Below are 24,201 nucleotides of genomic sequence, written 5' to 3'. Positions count from 1 at the left end.
GAGCAAAAAGAAATCTGTGCACTGTTGGACTGAGGTGATTTCTTACTAGTAACTGTTCAGTTAGAGGCTGGAGGCTTTCTTACCCAAAGCCTGGGTTATAATTTTGTAACCAGGATTCCTGGCCACATGTAGATGTGATACCTATATTTACAGCAAGGGATTTCAGACAAACCAGAAATGCTGTGGCTGGCTGGTTAATTTCAGTAGCAAAAATACATAAACATTATGAAGAGGTGGTGTTTATAATTATATCCAAACCAGGGGTAAACATAAGGGGTGGCATTCAGCTGATTTGCACAGTAAACCTCTCCATAGGAGCTCATCACCAGTCTGTCCTTACAGTTAAAGAGAAGAAATATCCTCTCCAGGTGCTCCTGACCAGCTTGAGCTATTTGGTTTAAATCAACCTGAGCTGTACACTAGAAGCACACATTCCTCTCTATTAACTAAACCTCACTGAGGCTTAAAATTTTGTCCCACAGCATAAAAATTTGTCAAAATGATACCCAATGCAAATGTAGTTTGCCCTGCCTATGGCAGATCCAGTGCTCAAAACAATTTCATAGGAAAGCTGTTTTGGAATAGATTACAGGCAAATTCCTACAGGATCTGCTTCTACAGTTTTGAAGGAAGGGATGGTGAACAGAAATGTGATGAGCAGATGTATATATAAAACACATAAATGTTCTCAGCTATATCTGTGTTCTATTGGCTTCAAATGAAAACAGATATAGATGAAAAACTCAAAGAATGGGGAATAGCAAAATAAGTAAAAATTTACCAAACAAAACAGTCTGTGATGTTCATAGAAGAAACATTAGATTCATCATCATGCATAGTCGTAAATTACTTCTTCTTTTCTGGGAAAGAATTTTTTTTTGAATACTCTTTTTAACACAACAAAATACTGCAGTTAGAAAATATGAGTATTAAATATGTAATTTCTAAAACTAAGAAAATATATTGACCTGAATAATATGTGATTTGTGACAGTAACAAGCAAGCACTGCCATTTGGTGGTCTGGAAATTATGGATACAACAAACTAATCAGATTTTTAAGGCATAATGCTGCAAATAGGAACCATGTAATATGCTGTGAAAAATTATGTAAAATAATGGCAATGATGATTCTAAAAGCTGAAGAACACATTCAGATCCTCATTTGGCATAGGTGATATACATTCTTGAAGTCTGGACTGCCACCTGCTGAAACACAGTTTCATAGGAAGCTTTGACTTAATAGGACTGAGTTTTCATTTTAAACCTTGATTTTCACCCTGTTTCTTTCTTCCAACCCTTAGTGCTCTATGTCCCTTGAATCATTATAACTGTGAGTAAATTTCAGATTTTCTCCCCTTCTGTGCCTTGATTCCCCAGTCAGTGGCAGTCTTCTTTCTGTTCATCCTCTGTGATTTCAGCAGTTTCTTACCCTGTGATTTTCCTGTTACAATTTTAGAGCCAGACTCAACCCCTCAGCCCACACTGCTGCCTCTACAAAATGAAATTAGGCAGTGCAGACTCAGGCACTGCCCTGTTGCCAATTCTCTTTATGTTTGCATGGCCACCACATGGGCATAGGTCTGCCCAAAACAGGGGCAGTAGCAGCGACGGGAAGAGGAGCCTTCTTATCTTTGCTGAGCAAGGGGACTGATGTAAGAAGGGTGGAATCTGAGTGACATCTTCCACAGAAAGAGGACACAGGAAGACTTGCAGGCTTCAAAACCATCAGGATCCAGACCAGAGGAGGCTGAACTGCACAGCATCAGTGCAGATTAAAGTTGATGGCATGCTCTGAGCTGCAGTGATAATTATTGCAGAGGCTGAGGAGGACTGCTGAGATGTGATCTGATTAACTTGTGGGTGTTTGCAGTTGGTGTTTACCCTTCAGCTGTGGTGCAGCAGGAGGAAAGCAGACACTTCCAAGATGGGTTATGGGCACTAACACGGGCTTTTCATCCCCTCATACCCCGAGTCCTGTGGGAAGGAGCCTGGGGTGAGGCTCCGAGGGCTCCGTGGGTTTGGGGCCTGCAGCTCCCCCTCAGCAATGGCACCTCTGAGGGGCTTCGTGCCCTTCCTGCAATGGGGGGGGTTCAGGCCACCATCTCTTCTCAGATTTGCCCTCAAGATTACTCACAACGACTTGTGATCTTCAGTATGACCCTCTCACCTACTTTTAGAGGGTGTTTTGTCCTGCATGGCCTCTTGTCCTCACGGGTGGGCTCTCACGTGGAGCTGGGGCTTGCAGCGTGCTTGGTACCACACAAGGAACTGAACAAGGAGCACAGCTAACAGCACTGAGCAGCTGTCCCTTGGTGTCAACATCTGGGATTTTTATTGTCCAAACTCTTTCATCACTGTAAGACCCCTTTCCTTGTATCAAATACGTGGCTGCGACCACCTGCGCATCTTCGAACTGCTTTGAGCCTGTTCCAAAAGGAGGGAGCTGCAACCCCTCACTCTGTGGAGCACTGGTACCCTCTAGTGGTAAAACCGCAGGCATTTTTAGGCAAAAAAGATGATTTCACTACTAATTTATCTTCTGTCTTCCTTTTGGACAAAAATCTGTACATAATCTTTAAATGACAGCAGTGTTTTTCTAAATGACATCGTATTTTCATGCCTTTAGTTTAAGTACCTATGATGTAATTTGATGATGTAATTTCCTTGGACTGCTTTCAGTGTGTTTCAACTTTCATTAAATCATTAAAATGATACTTGTGAGCTGATGGGTGGCTGAATTTTCACATGGTATAAAGAAGTGGCTGTAGTGGAAAGTACCAAGCAGCAGCTGCTCAAGGCTTTTAATGGGGTGTGGGTGATGGTACCCCTCCAAGGCTGAAGTGTGGCAGAGCATAGGTGGCTTATAGTTAATCAAAGAGATCACCTTGCCTTTTTTAGTTTTCACCTGTTTGCTCTTGGAGGTTCTGGACAGCTGGACCATGGGTCTTGGGAAGCCAGGGAGCCACCGGCTTTATAACTGCATGGAGGGGACAAGAAGATAAGGTGTGACAAAGCTCAAGGGCATGGCAGGAGCACCACAAAATTGCTAAGTGAACTGCCAAATGTCTTGAAAAGCAGTAGTGTGGTTATAGGTAGATGAAAAAGACATATTTTGATCTGTTTCCTACCAACTACATAACCCATGCTCTAGAGCAGGGCTGGGGAGTGGGAAAAGGTGAAACTCGCTAAAAAAATCCAAAATTATTTAGCATGAGCAAACACATTTACTTCTGCTCTAACCTTGCACAAAATGGCTGATCTGAAATTTTCCTGGCATAAGAACAGTGAATTTCAGAGAAGCCACAGAAAAGTAGTCCTTCAGGGTTTGCTATTAAATGTTTCACTGTTGTCTTTTCCTTGCATGTAGGGTGCTAGTGGACTCTGCTTGGAGGAAATTCCCCCAAAAACCATCAGGAGCTATCTGGAGCTCACCTCTGTCCTTTCACTCCAGCTGCAAATAATTTGCACATTCTCAGAAGACCCCTCTTTAGCCCTAGGTTTTCTCAGACATGAAGGAAATGAAAACCCAAGGTTTTCATGTTGCTGAGCTGAGCTGAGTCCCTTGTCACTGCCTCCTCTGCAGGCTCTGTCTCTGCTCATTTCACCCAGTGAAACAAAGTGGAGTTTTTCTCAGCAAGAGATGAAATCACACTACAGGAACCAGATTGAAATTCAAAGCAGGTAGTACACATAAACACAGCTTGATTCTTCACAAGCTTTTTTCCCTGGGTGATTTCAGTACCTAATGCCTATCATTTCTTTGATGTACCCTAGCTATGAAAGCAGGGTATCCAGAGCTTTTACAAAGATATCTCTCTAATTTATTCATTAAACTCAAAATATTTCCATGGCCACCTGCCCCTCTGTTCCTGTGGATCAAGTTTTGGAAACACATTAAAATGCCCATGGTTTGGGTACATGAAGTACCAGAATATGAGTTTGCCCCTTTGCTTCACAGTAATCACTTCTATAAAAGATTTTGAATAGCTTGAACCTGGGAATAATTTTGCAAAGCAGATCAATTAGACTGAATTGGATTTGCCAGCAGTGGGAGTTAAATTTTTAGTCAAATCTCTGTGTAGTGGAGCCTCACAGGCAGAAAATAACACAGGGGCAATGATTTATCCTATACTTTGTTTACTGGAGAGCAGAAATTTATCCTCTCTTGTTACTCTTTCAAACCTTTTTGTCTTTTCATCTGCATAGAAATTAGTGCAAAAATAGAAGACAAAAAGAAAAAGAAATGCAGTTTTCAAGGGAGGGTTTGTCCCAGTCTGCCTTGTAGTGAAGCATTTGCTCTTTCCCAGGCCTCAGGATGTGCCAGGGAGATCCATTGGCAGTCACTGCAGTGACATTCTGGGCAGCACACAGCTTGAATAGGCCTCCTGAGCAACACAATCCTCTGCCATATCATGCAGTCCCTTCCCAAAATGCACTATCACCCATCTCATTCTTGAAGAATGTGGGTTGATTAAAGCATGTCTGTCCCAGGAACATTCTGACTGTGATCTTGCCATGACTGCCAGTTCCCCCTGCTCCAACCTGGTTGAAAACTTCTGATCTTCATCAGAACCCACCTCATTCTCACCAACAGGGAGTAGCCATCCCATGGAGGTCTCTACTCATGATTTTATAGGCAATATCTCCAGTGCAAATACAGAGAGGGTTAAAAATGCTGTGCTTTTTGTTTCATTTCAGGTTTCTGATTGTCTTGGGGTGTTTGATCTTAGCAGTCCTGACAACTTTCAAGGAGTATGAAACAGTTTCTGGAGACTGGCTCCTCTTGCTGGTAAGTAAACTGTGGATGCTGCATCAGCCTGGTAATGTCCTGGAATTGAAATCAGCCCCATCAGCAGGGATGGAAACTTGCTCCCAGCTGTGCATGCAGTGAGGCTTCTGCTCCTGCTCCTGGAGCAGTGACTGTGCACTTACATATTGGAGAGTTCCCAGTCCATTGTCAACACCAACTGAGTAAAAAGTAAGTGAGGTTCCTGAGCAAAAATAAAATGAGAGCAAAGACCCTAGCCTGAGGCTTTTAAATCATGGCTTTTCAGCATTTGTCTAACAGTCCTTTCATCAGATTATCAGGAAATTTGCTATTGACCATGCCAGACCTAAGCACACTTTAAAAATATTTTTGGAGGAATCTTTCAACAGTTTTGATTCATTCTATAGTATTCTGTTAATCCTAGTATTTCTTTCCAGGGAGGTCATCAGAGTTGGACTCATGCTTTTGTCCAATAGCAGCATAACTGAAATTGCTGCAGGCAGTGCCTTTGAGAGAAAATGTATTCACAGCAAATACATTCCCGACTGCTTGTTCTATAAATGCTGAAATTCATGCTCAAGACTTTATTTCAGCAAGGCTTCCCATTTAGCAGAAGAATTAAAAAATAGAAAAAACCCTCCCTAATTATAAAATTGCAAATTCAACATTTTATGAAAATGACCCTAAAAATGAACTTCCTTTGCTCCCATAGCTATCATAAAATACAGGACACAGTGTCTCGCTTAACCTGGCCTTGTTTAAAGTATCCCCAGAGAAACTGCACACCAAAATTAGTTCCAGGATCTCAATTTCCATTTCCCCTTGTACCTCCAGAGACATATAGATTCAACCAAGAGCTAAATACCAAAAGGAATGAAAGGTGAATTCCCCTTGCATGTTCTTTCTCAAAAAGTGCCTGTTTGAAAAGACCTTCATCCCTCAGGGAATGGGAAACTTGCTTTTGGTCTCTGTTACCCTGCTTAGGCCCATCTTTCCCATTTGAAAAAGCCTGAGGTTATCTTTCCTTCTCCTGTGCTTGTTTTTATGTGGCTCTCAGCAGCTTTTAGAAGCTATGGGCAATGAGCATGGGGAAAAGTCCCCTTTTCCCTCTTGCCAGCAATTCACAGAGAGGAAAAGTAACCATGTGCCCCAGGCTGCCCTTGGCACCCCACCCTGCTGAGCACCTCAGAGAAGCTCTTTGCTCCCCATTCCCTCCCCATGCTTAGAAAGGATCTGGAGCAAGGCGGAAAATCCCATTCTTTTCATCCACCAGAAATTTAAGGGAACAATATATGCCTTAAATTTTTCTTACATATGTCTTTATCACTGCTTTAAACTTATGACCATATGAGTGTCCTGCGTCCTGCCCTGTCTGGACATTTATGGCTGCATGAACGAGCTGCTGGTGGCTGACCCTGGGGGTGGGCACAGAGTGCCCTGGGGACTCTGCAGTCACCCCTCACATACATCTCCTCATTTTGTGTAGAGCAGGAGGTCTTTCTGTGAAGTAATTGTCCTTCCATTAAGACAGGGTAAGCATTTCATTTTTACCCACCAGCAGGGGCAAATCCTTCCTGCATGGTACTTAGCAGGCTGGAAAACTATGTCCCCTCTTTGCCTTGCCCTGTCATCAATCTTGATTCTCCTCCACTTTTTTCCTCTCTCTTACACATATCCTAACACCTGCACCTCATCTGTTTCCTTCAACTGTATCCTTGTGTCCAGAATTACTGCAAAATTATTGTGGGACTAACAATGTTGTTTGTGTCTTGATACAGGAAACTTTTGCCATTTTCATCTTTGGAGCTGAGTTTGCCTTAAGAATCTGGGCTGCTGGCTGTTGCTGTCGCTACAAAGGATGGAGGGGGAGACTCAAGTTTGCCAGGAAGCCTTTGTGCATGCTGGGTAGGCACATGCTCTCTACTACTGTTTGCCTCATTAATGTCCCTTTTCCTTTTAAGGCAGTTTGGGGGATATCAAAAAGCTGGTGATTGGCACTGCAAAGAGCACTGAAATCAGATCTGCCCTTTATGCCAGGACCCGTGTCCTGCTTGGAGTAATTATTTGAAGTAGCCAGCAATAACTTGTAATTCAGAGACACTTGGCTACCTCATCAGTGAGAATAAAAAAAGAATCCTTCTACTCTTCAAATACATTTTCCTTGTCCTGAGCCCCATTTCACTTTTCTTAAGCTCATCCTCAGGAAGACTCTCTCTGCCTTCAGTTTCCCAACCCTATACCATCTTCCCCAGTTCCCTTTCATATTTGCATTTTGTTTTACAATTGTATTGTTGGTCTGTATTTGCAAACAAGTATTTTTGTGATTTCACCCATGTTGTCTTTCAGGCTTGGAAGGCACTGCCTATAATTATCCACACAATTACTCATTATTCATGTTTGAATACCCTCCTGCAACTACTCATTTCATCCATAAACCAACCAGCCAACATTTAGGAGCTCACTCTGCCCTGAACACTGGTCATCCCCATTCATCCACTGATTTTAGGATACCCTCACTTGTTTCAACTCTCTTCAGGCCAAGCACTGTTTTTTTTTCTTTATTTGTACAGCACACACTCTGGGAACCATGGTGCTGCATGAATACAAGCCTCTCTTTTTGTTTATCTCATGGATCTAAATGGTAGACAAAATTGTCACAAATTTTCTTTGTGCATCTGTGCTATCCTCAATTTAGTAATGCTCCTTTGGGTGCTACTGTTGTACAGATTCTTATATTCTAGTAGGTTTGTGAAGGCAGCAGATGTGAGCAAGTGGGATTGATTCTGTCTCATTCCTTCTCAGTAACAGTGTCATCTCCCTCCTGAGTATGAATCTTCATTGATATCTGGGTAAAAAACAAAAGATATCCTGGATTTATTAAAATCATCTCTCATTTGCCACTGGTACAAGTTTGTTTTGAGAATGATTGGAAGTGAATATATCTGAAATCCACTTTTTTGGCTGGAAAGAGAAATTTTTTTTATTCAATTCAAATAATTCAAATTTAAATCAAATACAATTCAAAGACTGAGTGCCCAGAGAATGTTTGAAGCTGTTTGGTACCACTTTCTTCTTGTATGTGTATATAGGATCAAAAGACAGGGTGAAACAAGGAAAAGAAAGGAAACAAAAAGAATTTATTCACATTTCAAACCTCTTCAGTCATCAGCAAATTGCTTCTGTGAGCACTTAAAGAAAAAAAGTAGTACTGACTTCATGATTTTAGTGGGAAAACTCAGCCAAAAGAATAAAATGGTACCATCAAACCTGAATTTCTCATCTGCTGACCTGCTCACTATGGTGTTGCAGTGGTACTGATGAAGTTAAGGCTGATTTTCTGTCAGCATTATGACACTGTTTCCATGCATCCCTAAGCAAGTTCAGTGTCTCAGGTCCAGTGCATTGATCTGTAAATAGATCCCAAGGCTTTCCAGGAGGTTCTGTGCCTGATACTGGTGTGGCAGCTGCAGATATCTGATTAATTGGCAGGAGAAGGCATTTTCAGGCAGCTCTGAAACTCGCCTAGGGAAATTTGCAGTGCAGCCAGATGGGATTAAGAAGCAGGTGATGGGGCCACTTTTGTTGGCAGGCTTTGTCCTTTTTGCCTTGCAGATATCTTTGTGCTGATTGCTTCAGTGCCAGTGGTTGCTGTTGGGAACCAGGGCAATGTTCTGGCAACGTCTCTCAGAAGCCTCCGCTTCCTTCAGATCCTCCGGATGCTGCGCATGGACCGGCGCGGCGGCACCTGGAAACTTTTAGGATCAGCTATTTGTGCACACAGCAAAGTGAGTGAGGAGCTTGCAGGCTCACATGGGGCTTGGGGAGGAAGATTAAAAGGAAAGAGAGGGGGTGCACAGGTACAGCAGTGCCTTGGGGTTATGTTTAGCAGTTCAAAATACAGCTTTGTTCTTTCAGCTTTATTCCCTTTTCCATTCTCTGAACCATTTTGCCCTTTGTTTTACCTTTCTGTGCTCAATAGTGTGCTGGGAAATGAGACCATGTTCATTCCCACACATTACAACAAGAATTTTGCCTTTACTGTCAATGGAAGCAGGGACATCCCTTTTATAGTGAAGGATGCTGAAACCCTTGACAAAAAAGCCTGGGAAGCTGCAACATGTTTGTAGTGGCTTCTCAGACCTGTCCGATCAACAGATGGAGCAGGCCTCTGAAGGGATGGAAAGAGGCTGAATAGCCTGAGGAATATGCACAGAAATGTGGTTTCCAAGGGAGCTACCAGTAAAATTTCTCTTTGGAAGCTTAGGTCAGACAATACAGAGATGTACATAGTGGGAACCCAGACAGGCAAAAATTCCTGAAGTCATCTTTGCTTGGTCTAACTTGATGCTGTAGTCAGACACACCCTGTCTTGCACCAGACAGCTACTTGTGTTCTTGGGTTTTCACAAAACATTATTACAAGTTTAAAACTATCTGCTTAAAAATCCTCTAGATGAGATTTCTCATCTGCACAGGATATAGAAAAACGACATATACTCCACTACATACTGCTTTTTCTTACCCATGAATGACATTCCTGACATCTTAGGGGGTTTTGAAAGCTAAAATGCCAGCTGGCACAGCATATTTAGACTTTGCTTCTGTGCACAGACTAATGGGGATGCCCACCATACTTCATTTCTTATGAACTTCTGCTTCTTCCTCATATAAACTTGCTACAAGACGGGTGGCAGATAAACACTTATGTCAAAAATGTTTCTCAGGAAACAGATCACTGAAGAAGTCTATGTAACAAAAACATTGTTTAGAAATTGTTAAAGGCTTCATGGTGTGGGATTTCATTCAAATATTACTTGTTTGGTTCCCCACCATGCACTTTTAGACCTCAGCTGGCTGGGGGAGATTAGAGTGGGTTGTGAGAACTTTGCTTTACTGGAGACAATGACAAAACAATTTTGCTTATTTCCTTCTGTGAGTACACACCAGAAATTAGCTAGAAAAGTTTTTCTCTTGTCTCAATATTCAATTCCAAAGTTCTCAGCTACAGCCTTTTTTTTTTCTTTCCCAATACAGTGAATTGAATTGGATGAATGACTAATATGAATGATAAAAATGAATTGGAATATTGATTTTTTTTACCTAGCTCTGAAGACCTAAAAAAAAAAAATGTTTCTGCCTTGTTTCAGATATTGCTGGCATTCTGGGATTTTAACTTGGGTGGTTGCATGCCCCAACTCTGTGGGGCACTCCACTTTAGTCATTCTCTCTAAAACAGCAAAGTTTGGGGTTTGCTTGCACACAGAATATTTTCAAGGTCTATTCTTATTGCATGAATTAATTTTGAAAACATCATTTGTGATGGGATCAGCTTTGTTATGGCTGAAGAGATGGAAATGCATCCTGCAGCCTTGGCTCTCTGGAGGTAGGGAAAGGGCAGAGCTGTTGGTTTGTTTGCCAAGACTGACCAGGCCCAGGGGCAGAAGGAAAGGAAAGAGTCAAGGTCAGGGTCAGAGCCCTGCAGCCCCCTGTGCCATGGGTGCAGCTAAGCCCTTAACCCAGCTTAATGCAGAGCCACAGCTGCAGATTCCTCCAGGCTGCTCCTAAGGAAAGTTCTGTGTAAGGGCCAATTCTTGTAAATTTCTGCATTATTTCCCACTAAGTGCTGAGCTGGTCTGGTCATGGATGTGACCAAAGCCAGCAGTGACAGCTCTGCTGTAACCCTCTGTGCTTCACTCTCCTCCTGATGTTTACTCTGCCACTGTGGATATTGAGGCTCTTTTCAGCCCCTCTGTGTTCATCTGTTTCTTTTGCAGGAACTCATCACTGCTTGGTACATTGGGTTCCTGACACTCATCTTATCCTCATTTCTTGTTTATCTGGTTGAAAAAGATGTTCCTGAAAAAGATGCTAATGGGGTGGAGATGAAAGAGGAGTTTGAAACCTATGCAGATGCACTGTGGTGGGGGCTGGTAAGTGACTCCAAAATTACATTATACACTTCTTTAAAACTTCATATCCAAGAAGAGATAAAGTTTTAGGGATTACAGTGCAAGTGCTGCTCTATTTGGGTGAAAGGCACATTACCCAGGAACTTTACCAAAGTAAAGGTGCCTCTACAACCAATCAAGAGAACCTACAACCCTGTTGATTTTCAGGTTGATTTTCAGAAAATGGCCCTTAGGTGCTTAAACCGCCTTCAGAAATCAATCTGTGTTCCTGGTGTCTGGGAAACCTCTTTTAGAGGAGCATCTCTTTAGGGGTAACTGCACTATGGGAGACAGAGCTCCCATGCCAGCAGTGTCCTGCAGTGAGAGCTGTGTTCCTCAGAAAGTGGCAGAGCCACAGCTGCCCGGTGGATGGGTCTGTTGGGCTGTCAAAGAACACCAAACATTTGGGCCATTGAAGAAGACAGGCATGGCAGGTTTAGTTCTTATGGAGCCACTGACTGAAGATGTCTCTGGGTTCAAATGGAGGAAGTAAAAAATATTTCTGGCAAGGTTAACATAACAATTCTCATGTCTTACTTGCATTCCCCAAAGATCAGGGAGTGCTATTGGTGGTAGGATGCTGAACAAGAGGGATTTTTGATACATCTGTTCTTGTCTCTTCTGATTAAGAGAAGAGTACTGGTTTGCACAACTCTCATTCAATCACAGATACTCCTGCCATTCCAGAATTCATGTTGCTTTGTTACTGAAAAGGAAGTCTATGTCATGCTGTGACTTAAATTCAGCAGCATATTTTTTATTCAGTGAAGTTTACTCATAAATATAAAATACTCCCCTTCCCCCATTATTAGTCAAAAGGTACCAAGTGTTGCCTAGAACACCTGGATGTTTCCATGTCCTTTTATATCCAGGACATTTAGATGGAGTCTCAGGGGTGAGAAAACGTACGCAGTTGGAAATTAACAATTGTGCCAGAAAGGAGAATGCTTTCACAAAGATATCTTTGCTTTAAGAAAGACCAGGACTTCAGGTAGAGCTATTTCTGATAGGTTATTAAAGGTCTGCAAGCTGTTAAGTGGCAAATCCCATTCCTGACTCTGTACTGATGGTGGGCAGGAGATTTATGTGGACTTCACTTGCAGCAAATGCACCTGTAAGAGGCAGCTGCTTTGAGACTAAAGCCATTCTCCATGCAGTGCCTTGGGATTATGATGCCACCAAAAAATTGGTTGACCCATCCTCAAGATCCTATTCCACCAAGCTGTGTATGAGCACCCTCAGGGCTAAGTGAGTTACACAACTTTCATGGTGACATTTACACAGAGCTGTTGGCTTTGTTTTTCTTACATTAAACCCTGGTTCTTGTGCCCACAGATCACACTCGCCACAATTGGATACGGAGACAAAACCCCTAAAACATGGGAGGGACGGCTGATTGCAGCCACCTTCTCTCTCATTGGAGTGTCCTTCTTTGCTCTTCCTGCAGTAAGTACCTTCCCCTCTGTTAGACACAGCCCAGCTCTGTGCACTTGCCAAAAGAAGGTGAAGTTAATAAAATCACCATTGGAACCAAATCCCCTTTAAAGAAGTACTCCAGATTCTTGAGTGGGTCTGTATGAGTAAATGGAACTTGTTTCTGCCCAACTTTGCACAGAGCCTATTGGGAATAATATGTCACCCCAATACTCCTTGAATCACTATGTGGGCATTGTCTGACAGTGCTAGTTAGCACAGGACAAAATTAAACAAGCAAGTGAACAATCTGGGAAATCACAAGGCAGTTCATGAGACTGTACACTGGCACATGGTAATTTACTGGTATTAGCATAACCCCTTTACTGGTATTAGCATAACCCCCACAAAACATATTTTCAAAGGATTTGGGGTCTACCATTGTAATAATTAGAATTTGACCCATCTTATCCAGCCCAAAGGATTTGGGGTCTACCATTGTAATAATTAGAATTTGACCCATCTTATCCAGCCCTTTATTTCCTTTGTCTGAAATGTCCTCAGATAAGAATGAAACAAAATCTGACTCAGATGGGCTGAATAGCAACAGAAACTGCCCCAATCCCAGATTTTAGGATATTTTTCCTCTAGATCCAGACTTGGAAAGAATTTCACAGTGGATGACAAGTCCTGCACTCTCAGACCAAAGCATGGTCTAGCACAACCATTGTATCATGCAAGCAGAGTTTCAGTGGAAATGGAAAGTAACACAGCAGCTGGACACCACCAGCTTGGAAAGGCAGTAGACATTCAAGAAGCCTCTTGAGGACCTTTAATAGTTTGGTGTGGCCTGTGGTCCTTGAGAGGATCATGACAACCTCCTGTCCCATGAGTGGAGCAGCAGGAAAGGCATGGGAACTGCACAAAGACTCCATGTAGCCATCTCCATCTCCACCCACAGACCTGCATCCTCTCATCATTAATCCCTTTTGTTCTGAGTAAGAATAGTCTAAAATCTTGCATCACTCTGTGCTTTCAGGGCATTTTGGGGTCAGGGCTGGCACTGAAGGTCCAGGAGCAGCATCGTCAGAAACATTTTGAGAAAAGAAGAAAGCCAGCAGCTGAGCTCATTCAGGTTTGCAGCCCTTTCCTCTGCCTTGAAAAAGTGCTGTGCATGAAGACTGCTGCATCATGTTAGCAAGGGCCACCACTCCTCCCTTGCCCAAATTCTCACTTCCCATTGCAGGAGGTGAGAATTTTTGTTTGTCAGTTTTTCACACTGAGCTGGATAATCCAAAGGCCTTTGCAGTTTTGCGGAATCTCTCAACTCCCAGAATATCTTTCAGAAGAACAGTGTCTTGCAAAGAAAGGATCTCATCTGCTAGCTTCTGTAAACCAACTGGCTTCTTCATCACTGCCACAAAATCACAGGAAACAAGCTGTTGAAAACACATTCTTTACAAAATACAATTTTTTTTTTCAGTTCCCTTGAGAAAATGCTTTTCTGTGCAAACAGCTATGTTGTTATTGATGTGAAAACAGCAATAGAAGTAACACAATATACAGTGACAATTTCAATCAAAGCAAATAACATAAATAGTATATGTGGGGTTTAAAAACTAAACCACACCCTGTATCCTCTGTTATGTCACTGGATGGTCCAGAAATTGAATGGGAAGAGAGCCCTTACCTCACTTGGACATCAGTTATGGCCTTTGTTATGAATTCAGGATATTAAGCTTAAAATCATTCATCTGTGTGCTGACAAATTTGAAATTCTTTATTCTTACTAGGTGTGGAGCACATCCTGATAGCGGTTAAGTAAATGACAGCATTTTCACAGAGGGACAGAGAAAGTTTCTGTGATAACAAATGGAAGCATTGGTGCTCAGGATTGAACCAGTCCTCAGGAGAAATAGGCTGAATGGCATTAAAATTCATGGCTGTTCTCATTAAAAACATGCTTTAGCAAACAGAGGGGCTGCAGGCATGAATTGTGAATAGAATTTGATGAAACTTAATTTTAAATTAAAGCATCTCCACTGATCAGGTAGCTTATGCAGCTAGTGGGTTTCAGGTTGGGGAAATTTTTTGGGGGAAATTTTAATTTGAACTAAATGCTGAAGTAGAAAATTGCTCAGCAAAATTTCTTCTGATGATACATTAGGGGGCAAACTGTCCTAAGTACTTCCAGAATTACTGGACAAGTCCAGCAGTGCTTGAAGCTCTTTTAGACATACCAGACAGGACAATAAAACCATTTTAGTCTAATGTAATGTCATGTTCTGATAATGGTTGCCTCCATGTTCTGTTTCCTTTAACAGCCCTCCAAGATCAAAATTCAGTGTCAAAAGCTTTTCCATATAGTTGCACTCATTTGGTATGGCTGATTAGTAATTAATTTTCAGATAGTGACTCAGGTGCATTGTTATGTTCTTTGACAGAGTCTGGCTGCAGTCAGCTGGGAAATAACTTCACCTAACACTAATTATTTCCTCTCCCCTGTAATTTAGGCTGCCTGGAGATACTATGCTACTAACCCCAACAGGATTGATTTAGTTGCTACCTGGAGGTTTTATGAATCAATTGTATCATTTCCATTTTTCAGGTAAGTGCATTGTCCACCTCTCCATCATCATTTTCTGTGAAATATCAGCCAGGATAGGAAACACAGACTATATATATATATATATATATCAGCGAGGCTTTTGTAGGTAACAGATGTTTTCCAGAAAACTCTTCTGAAGAAGAGGAATCTTTTCTGAGGTAGTAGTTTAATTTCAGTCACCACTTCTGAGTTCAGTGAAAGTATTCCATACATAAAGATATTCAGATAAAATAGATGCTTATATGTTTATGGCTATTAGATTGATCCTCACTCTCCTTGGTTATCCAACAGGCATCTTTCTCACATTAGGTCTTAACATTTTTAAATGTTTTTTAAAAAACCTGTATGGCCCTATGAAAAGCCAAGACTTTTAGCTACAGATTATCAGCTGATAACAATGGGCATTACATATCCAAGTTAGTGCTTTAAACGTTCCTCCTGCTCTTGCTGTTGTGCCTCATTCTGAAAAAGAAGTGCCCTTAAACTACTGTTCAACTCAGAGGTCTCCATGCATAGTTATGCTCACTGCCCTGATACTGAAGCTCCAGCTGTTGCTCAAGAATCCCTTGAAATGTTTCAGACTCCTGCTTTCACAAAGGGCAAATTACAAACACTCACTCTTTCTTTGTTTTAGTCACAATAGATTTTTAGAACCAATTTCACGTGTTTCAAAAAGGAAACCTCAACAACAACAACAACAAAAAGAACAAACAAACAAAAACAAAACAAACAAACACAAAAAAACCCTAGCACCAAAAGTGTTTGATTAAGGCTCAGTGCATTTCTTTCCTTTTCTTTATCTCTTTCACTTTCTGTCTATTCCCACATTTTCCATTACAGAATAATTTCTTCAGGATTTCTTGACTGCAGGGTTTTCCAGAGAGTAATTCTCAGATTTATAAGGAGTCTGGACTCATTACTGTGACTTCAAGCTTGCTCATTTTGTGTAGGTTCTTCTGTGATCCAAATGCAATCTGAAATTTAATAGGTATTTTGCAAATAAGAACCTGGGAAGGAGGGCAGGAGAGATCACTTCTAACCAAAGACTGGATTGTCAGTCAAAGCAGCACAGACTGGTTTCAGGAATCTAAATCAATTATTTTTTTGCTTTATAGCTCATTGAAAATTTAGCTTTTATTCTGCTTTTTCTGTCAGTTATGGTCACAGAACAAAAGAGGTATAAGTTATTAGCAGTAGATTAGCAATTTATATTTTAAAAATATGCTGAATTTATGATATGATTTTTCTCTCCTTGCTTTCTTGTAATGCGTCCTTTCTTCTATAAAAGGAAAGAGCAATTGGATGGTACTGCCAGGTATGTAGCTGTCATTATTATGCATATATGTTTTAATACAGCTGTTGGAGGATGCAAGCTAAATAGTTCTATGTGGATTCATGAGCTGTTAACTAAATCATGCTACTAACACCACAGGTAATCATTAAAAATTATTAACAAGTCCATTTCTTAACTGCTTGCTTTTTCCCCTAGTTTAACAGCACAGCTAAAATGCTAATTGTACAAAGGCAGTGTTGCTTGCTGATTGTCTGTAAACAGCTTTATTGTTTGTTATGACTAATCATGGTGTAGATTTCTCCTGATCCATGCTGCAGAGCCAGGGTTTAGCATCCAGGCTGTTCTGGGGGGAATTTAAGACTCTGGTTGCTGTTGCTCCACAGTCTTGCACAGAGCAATGTTGTGGTGTGAGCAAGTAACAGTTCACCCAGTGCAAAGATTTGTTGACAATAAATAAAGAGATGGGTGTCTAAGATGAACCACCAGGATAGTCATTCTCTCTGGCAGCACTGTAAAAGCTGCATTAGGTTTGAGGGCCTGGTGTCACCCATGCTGAATAAAACAGGAAAGCTGCCCATCACACCAGGGTATTCACAAGCAAAGAGAATGAAGGAATCCTCAAACCCAGCACTGGCCAGTCACTGCAGAGCAGCAGAGCAGCCACAGTCAGCCAACCTGCAAAGCCTCAAATGGAAATGATATCTTTATAACCTCTTCAGATATTAGAAGAGTTAAATGCACATACAATAATTGTAACTCAAAACTTAATGTTAAACCACTGTCAATGGGTCACCCACAATGTAATTCAATAACAATTAAAGGATAAATAGCTCCACAGTGCTGAAGCTACTTCAGTTTGCTTCACCATTTACAGCACAGAGAAAGGGAACAAAATTGTAGCTACATTTCAAAACTGTGAGCCAGAGGTCAGGTCTGGAGTTCTAGTCCCTGACTTGATGAAAAATTATGCTTTTATTTTTGTTTTTTAAATATTCCATGTAACACATGAGAACTTCAATAAAGGAAGTTGACAAAAAAAAAAAAAGATTACACTTGCTGTTCTCCTAGGAACTTTTGGGGTTCAAGCTTTATTTAGCAGAGAAGAAAAACGTATCTCAAGTTTTCTTACAATTCAGGCGAGTCCTCTAGTGACAAATTATTGGGAAATGATGTCTTCCTCCTCTTACCACCAAAATAATGAGCTCATCTCAAAGATGACTGGGTGGGAGGCACCCAGTTTGTGAATCCCCATGGACCTCAAGTACTTTACAGCCATGGCACGCCCCAGGCTAAGCAGTCATGGGCAAGCTCAGTTGCATTAATGGAGACGTTTGAAGATTTTAGCCATCTCCAGTCTTGGTAACAGCTGAATTTTGGTCTTTAATATGTAGGGAAGAACTTAGGAGCTGAAATCCTTTTGAGTAATTCCATAACTTGAGTCAAAATGTTCTGGCTGAGAAGCAGCAGCAGATTAAAATTAGGTAAGAGAATGCCTGCTGCAGTTCACTGTTGATCACAGCTCCTGCACCTGCAGCAGTTCTGAGTTATTGTAGCTTTCAGGCAGTAAAAATCATTTGATGTCAACACACTGAATTAAAAATGGAAAAGTATGACTCACAGCTCAAAATCTTTAAAGCTATAATCCCAAGGCCCCTCATTCTAGCTGGATATAATTTGGTTTTATTTTATTATATATATAATAACCCTCAGCAAAATCATCAGTACACCTGCATGGGAGCCTTCCTGCTAGCAGAAATGTGTTTATGGAATGAGGCATTCAATTAAAGGGATTGGAAACCCTCCAGGTAAACAGACATATGATGGCACTTGTGGGAACATCCACTGACTTCAGTAGAAATGTGATTGAGCCATAAAATCTGGTTGTTTTGACAGTACCACATCTCATCTCTTATAAAACTCTTATTTACAAACAAGATAATTAAAAAACAATCTTCTATCTTCTTCCTTCTGCAGTGATTTGGTATAGAAAGTATTCCTTGTACTCCACTGCAGTTTGTGCTTTGACTGTATTGAAATAAATGAGCAATAAGGGAGTGTGGTCCTAATGGGGAGAACAGCCCATAAGTGTCTTCAGTCTCCAGGTTCTTCCATCAGTTTAGTACTTAAAGAGAAAGTAAATAAGTAGTAAGGCTGCTGTAGTAATAAACTGCATCATCTGATCCATGGTTGACAAAGGAGAGAGAAAAATTGGTCCAAAATTTTCACAGAAGCTTTTAATAAACAAAAAATGAGGCCTGGCTGTGTCAAAATTTGAGGACAGGAAGTGCTTTAAGTGGCAGAGTTTTTAGTGAGTAGAGTGAAAGCTCTTTAGGAACTCCACAGTTCTAGAGTTGAACTCCATGACAGATCCTTCTAGGATCTCCCCTGGACCAGGAGAGAAGCAGGAGCTTGCATGATAAAGTCACAGACAGATACAGGACCCTGTTCTTAGACCATTTGGGAAGAACACAGGGGTCACAAATGAGTGGAAAAGTCCATTTCAGGAGTTGGATCCCAAGGCAAGGCTGCAGGGAAGGACTTTTCACAGTGGAAAATCGAGTAAATTTTGTCAGCAATCTAAGGCTTTACTGAAGCTCCCTTTAAAATAAAGCTGTGAAGATATGAGATATGATGAAGAGGACATTGGACTGGAGCTCGACTCTGTCCTGTAAACAGCAAAGGGAAGTGGTAGTTATGATGCTGCTCTTGAGAACAGCATCTTCCCTATGTGTATTCCCCAACCCAGGAGGAACTGAGCTGTGCTCCCTGTGGCTCACTGATGAGGAGTTTACTGACCTCCTGCCAGAGGTGCCACCAGCTTTTTTTTTTCCCTTAATCAATGCCTAAACCTCATAGCCCCATGAAATCTCAGACAGCAACTGCTTTTCTCCCTGTATTGCAAAGCTTTTTAATCTGTTCAGCTCTCCAGAAGGGAGATTTATGAGGAAGAGATGCTAATGCTCATTTCTGCAGGCATACAGCAAATGATTCAGCAAACATTTGGGAGCCTGACCTACATTTAGGATGGACATTTGCTTGCCAGACATATTTTTATTCTGAGCAACTTTTTATGTCTATGTTTCAGGAATTAATATTGGGGCCTGATTTTTCAGTGCTGTTGTTAGCAGCTGTTCCACTGACTTTGACCAGAGTTTAAACTTGCATGTACAGGCACCTTAGTGAAGAATTTTGAACTTCTAGGGTCTTACTCCTGATCCTCATTGTCCAGCTTTAGAACTTGACATCAGGAGAGTATGCTCATTCCTAGATCTGTTACTATGTGATTGCAGAAAAGTCATTTTTCCCTGTTTCCTTATCTCTACAAGACAAATAATATTTCTATGTCTTTGGAAAGTTGATTTGATTTTTTAGAGGAATGGCATAATGAGTACCTGTCCTTCCTATTACATGAGTATGAAAGAATTCATGAAATGTGGTACATTTCTGTATTGCCAATGCTGACAACAAAATGAAAATAAAACCCTACTTTTCAAAGTGTAAAATTTCACTGTAAGCTATTCATCCTAATACATCTGCCCAAAACAGGAAGGAAAAAAGGCCACTCTAATCTACACACTGCATTAAGTACAAATGAAAGGCTCCCACTCTTTTTATAGAGCTTTTCATGGGTAATCATTAATGTCTCATCTTATTAACTTTTCTTCACTTTACAGTAATGTCATGATTAGTAGGGAGTCATTCTTTGGATCAAGCCTCACAAGAAAACTTAGGTATATATGTTCAAGTAACAGTTCAGCCTTATTCTTTTCATATTTCTTGCATGCCATTCTCTGCCTGCACTTTCTGTTTTTACTACAGTAGTTCACATAACCACCATCAAAAGTAAGGGACAATAAGACTGAAAATTTATTAAGCATAAAAAGAAAGTTGCATGACCTTGCAAATAGTTAATTGTTCTACTGCTCAGAAAACATGGGATATTATCCAAGCTCTCCAAAGAATCTGCTTAGAAACAGGTGTTTTTCTCTGTTTCTATCAAATGGAAATTAAACTAGCCTAGTCTGCAAAGAATTTTGAAATTTACTGTGAGAAAAATATACTGTAAGAGCTAAACACTGTTCCTTATGTGGTCCCAACCCTGCCAACACAATTCATGCAAGTTACTTTGAATTTGAGTTCAGTGGAACAACGTCTTTGCATGTGTATTTGCAGGTTCTGGTTCAGCAAATGGAAAACAAGTGGATGCTTTTGACCATCTGGATAAAGTTAGTGACATGCTTAAATATCTTGCTGAACTGTGACCTAAGACCTGGGGCAAGAACTTTGCCTTCCTGCAAAGAGACATAGTCATAGCTTGTGGCACTTCAGGAATACAAAAGATACATCATTAGAAATAGTATTTTGACTGAATTGCAAAGTATTTCACTCTATCCCACACCTTGCTGTCATTCAACTTTATCTGGTTGTTCTCATTCCAGCTTCATTCCACAAACATGAAACCATCTACCTGCAACTCAGCTTTTCTAGCTGGAGCTCTTCAGCTTTTGGAGAGCAGCAAGTAAAGCACTCCATTTTTTTCATTTGATTATTGGCCCATGCACAATAGTCAAGAGACTTTGATTTAGCAGTTTGATTTGCTTTCTAGTGATTGATACATTATATGTTCACTTTGAAGCAAAAAGTGGGTCAGCGTCCATTTCTACCTACAATGGCTGCATCCATTGGTGAAAAATATCCATCCTGGTTTCACAATGAATTGGATTTGGATTATTCTTCCCATAGATTTATGTGACATTATTTATTTTCATCCATCTCCAATCCCTTTAGAAGGTGTGGATGAGAGAAGGAGCTAAGCAAAGGCCTTTAGTGTATGTAAAAGTGCTTTCTTTTTCTGAAGGGCATCAAAGTTGAGCTGAAGTTTTGATTTGTGCTCAGGTTTGTGGGCAGATAGTCTGGATGGTAGGTCAGTCTGACATAGTCTGACATGGTCAGAGTCATAGCCACCCTTAAATACCAGTGAGGATGTACACCACCAAGAAGTGTGGAAATCTGTTGACTTAGAAGTGATGTTTCCATGTTTCCTCCTCACATGTTAGAAACTTGCAAATTTAGGCCTCAAGATTCAGAGTGCAGAGTGAAGTCTTTAGTTTTCAGGAAGCTGTAGTCAACTATTTTGGGACAGAACTTTTTTGTGAGATCTTCTCTGAAGGAAAGAATACTACTCAATAAAAGGGAAAGTTGATTGGCTAAAGTTTAGAACTACCTCAGAAGTGTGGAATGTTCTTTGTTTTATCTTAAGAAATCTCATGGACTGTCTGAGATCAGTTGAACGGGTTCGCTGCAGAACTCCTGTCTGTCATAACATTAGCTTGGTATTAATTTCTATTAGGAAGTGTTCAAAGCAGAATATGGGATACTTCTGGAAACCTCATTCAGAATGTTTCATTTTCCAAAGCTAAGTTCACCCATATAAGTTCATCTGATAAGGTACAAAAATGCTGGAGTAAACATTACTTCCTTCTGCTTCCAGTTACCTGAGATTAATTACATCTAGTGATTTTAAACTGTAAAAAAATGGAAAAATCTCCTGATTATCATTTGTCCTTGTTAGGTGAAAGTGGTAAATCCATGGCAGAGGGCTGTTTGGTTCACTCTTAGAATTAATTCACTATTTTTCTCCTCACACACGGACCATTTGTTTATGAAACTCCAATACAATACTAGGAAAAGGATAGAGAGGAGAGTATCTGGCTTGCATGATGGGATGTAAATGCATTATTTCTTTGCATGACTGTTTCTGGAAAATATATCTAGTTCAGTGGTTCCCACTCTTTATTCTGAGCAAGGGTGAAACATGTGTTGCAGAAGGCAGCCATCTCCCGTATATCAAGCCACCAAAATAATCTCTCAGGTGGTCCAAAATAATTCCCACTGCTCTTGGGGAACAAATATTTAAGAGCTGAATTTTTCTTTAGGGTAGAAAGAAACTGCACTGCTCTCACCTTCCTCCCTTTCTGGTGATCTGTATCTACCACAAAGTTAAGGAATTTGCATCCTGGGTCCCATTTCAAGGACACAGGGTTTGGAACCCATGAGAGAGAGGATCTAATAGCATGCAAGACAAAAAATGGTGATTTATCCAAGCTAGTCAGAGAAACTACCCTGGATTTTTGTCAGCATGCTTGGGATAGATTTGTATCTCCCCAGTTTCTGGAACTGTGCTGGAAGTTGAGAATGATATTTTATTGAACGTAAGGAAGCCAAATGAAGTGGGACCACTGTTCCCAGGTGAGGAAAAGTAGCTAACATCAGAAGGGGGAGTCTGCAAGAGGAGCAGCAGTGCATGAGGCTGTGGGTGGGAACCACTGTCCTAGCCCCTCTCATGCAGGATGGTCGGCGCATGCTTCACGCCCGGGACTGAGCCATGCGCATGCTGCTTTAATGAGGAGATCGTGTCATGAGAACAAATGTTTCCTCAGCACTTTTAAAAAGATCAATGGAAATAAAACCCCAGCAGACCCAGATTTCATTCCTTGGAAATGAGAATAAAGTCCATTTTTTTTTTTCCTGATGACAGTTGTTATCTGGAAAGAAGCTTGGGTTTTGTTTGGGGTTCTTTTGTATACAACACATGGTTGAATATTTTGATGTGTAGCTGATGAATTATTTTCTGATGATTTTACTGCTCTGGCTGCCAGATAAGAACACAATTGTCTATATTTGTTGCATAAACATACTGTTACGAATCTGAATGTTACTTCAAGGGTTAATCTTCAGGATTCCATTAATGAGGAAGGCTTCAGCTCAGGTAACTTTAACTTAGACTAGAGATCTGCTTTTTGGATGACTTCTCATCTAGATCTTTCCATAGTCAATAACAACGTTCCCCAAGTATAAAGTCATCCCAAACTGAACCACACTCTCCCCACTCACTGGTTAGAGTTGCTGACTTCCCACTGATTATAGAAATGGGTCTAAAGAGTAGTCTTAGATAGGAAGTTTAACTTCTTTAACAGCTTAAAAAAGATCAGAAGAGTTCTAACTCATAAACCTAAGATGCTCAAACAACAGTCTTTGGAGAATAGTTTTTTCCTAAACTGACTCTTATCAGCAGGGATAGCTGCAAAACTCTGAAAAGAAAATCTGGGAATACTTTCAGTTTGTATTATCTGCCTTAGGTCCCCACCACACTGAAAAAAACACCAAAAACCCCATCCCACAAATGAGCATGCCAACATATGCAGAGGAAAATGCCAGTGCAAATAAGTAGGGTTTTGTGCTGAATGCAGAGGAATTTTTGTTCTGATTTTATCTATGAGGAGGATATAAAATCTTGTTCAGTCCCAGTCTTGCATAGCTCTATGACAAATTTCTGCATATCTTGCTTATATTGCTGTCCTATACTTATAAAATGTCACTAGATTAATATTTGGATACTTTGCGTCATCTACTGACCCTTTTCCTTCTGGTCTGATCCCTACAGGTCCTCACTTCACTTTATGCCTCCATTTTTTCTGGTATGCAAGGCAGTTATCACAGGAGTTTTACGGGGCAAACTTTGGGACAGCTGGATAGAAATATTTTGAAGAATTAAGCAAGTTTCTGGAGAGGGAGTTAGAGACCACATGTAATGACAACTGTATTATTTTAGTGTAGTACTAAATGGCTTTTTATAAACAACAGCAGTCTTTTGCCTCACCTATTTTTCTGCTTCTTTGCCTTTCAGATTCTGTTCCTTAAAGATATTTTTCTCTTGAGAGTTTCTCTGTAGTGTTACTCACTCAGATCTTGTGACATTTAGTACATTGCTCAAAGCCAGTGTAGTATGTGACCACCTGACTCTTCCTTTCATTTGAGATTCATCTATCAATCATCTATTGTCAGTGACCTGTAATCCCCCCATGTGGAGAAAGCTGATCTCCACAACAAGCCTGTTGCACAATTTTTTCAGACCCAGAAACAAACCTTGTCATTTTATTATCACAGAACAGATCTCCTCCCCCTAAAACTGCTTTGGTTTCTCCTTTCTTGTATCTTATTCCACAGTCTCCTTCAGTCTGCACAGATCAACACCAGGGTGTCCATGCCTCATTGCTTTTTTTTTCTTTATATTAAAGAAATTCTCACTCTCACAAGCTTGCTCTCTCCAACACCTTCAGGTCCATCAGTTTATATTGCCTGGCTGACTCTGTTATCACTGAACTAGTTT

The 24,201-nt window shown here is 40.8% G+C and overlaps 1 protein-coding gene across 2 annotated transcripts in view; it reads left to right on the top strand.

Moving 5' to 3' along the window:
• The window catches only part of KCNQ3 (potassium voltage-gated channel subfamily Q member 3), a 191,676-nt gene that overhangs the window by 150,044 nt on the left and 17,431 nt on the right, over window positions 1-24,201 (top strand). The window contains exons 2-10 of one of the 2 annotated variants that reach the window (XM_077189118.1): window positions 4,700-4,790; window positions 6,548-6,674; window positions 8,382-8,554; window positions 10,543-10,698; window positions 12,052-12,162; window positions 13,169-13,264; window positions 14,643-14,737; window positions 16,026-16,052; window positions 19,706-19,762. In XM_077189118.1, coding sequence (XP_077045233.1) covers window positions 4,700-4,790; window positions 6,548-6,674; window positions 8,382-8,554; window positions 10,543-10,698; window positions 12,052-12,162; window positions 13,169-13,264; window positions 14,643-14,737; window positions 16,026-16,052; window positions 19,706-19,762 — 933 coding nt within the window. The remainder of the gene's footprint in view (window positions 1-4,699; window positions 4,791-6,547; window positions 6,675-8,381; window positions 8,555-10,542; window positions 10,699-12,051; window positions 12,163-13,168; window positions 13,265-14,642; window positions 14,738-16,025; window positions 16,053-19,705; window positions 19,763-24,201) is intronic. The other variant, XM_054634354.2, reaches the window with a different exon arrangement.

The sequence above is a fragment of the Agelaius phoeniceus genome, chromosome 1, assembly GCF_051311805.1.
Source record: "Agelaius phoeniceus isolate bAgePho1 chromosome 1, bAgePho1.hap1, whole genome shotgun sequence".
Taxonomy (NCBI): domain Eukaryota; kingdom Metazoa; phylum Chordata; class Aves; order Passeriformes; family Icteridae; genus Agelaius; species Agelaius phoeniceus.
The sequence above is the reverse complement of the archived record's forward strand: the minus strand, read 5'-3'. Positions and strand labels throughout refer to the sequence as shown.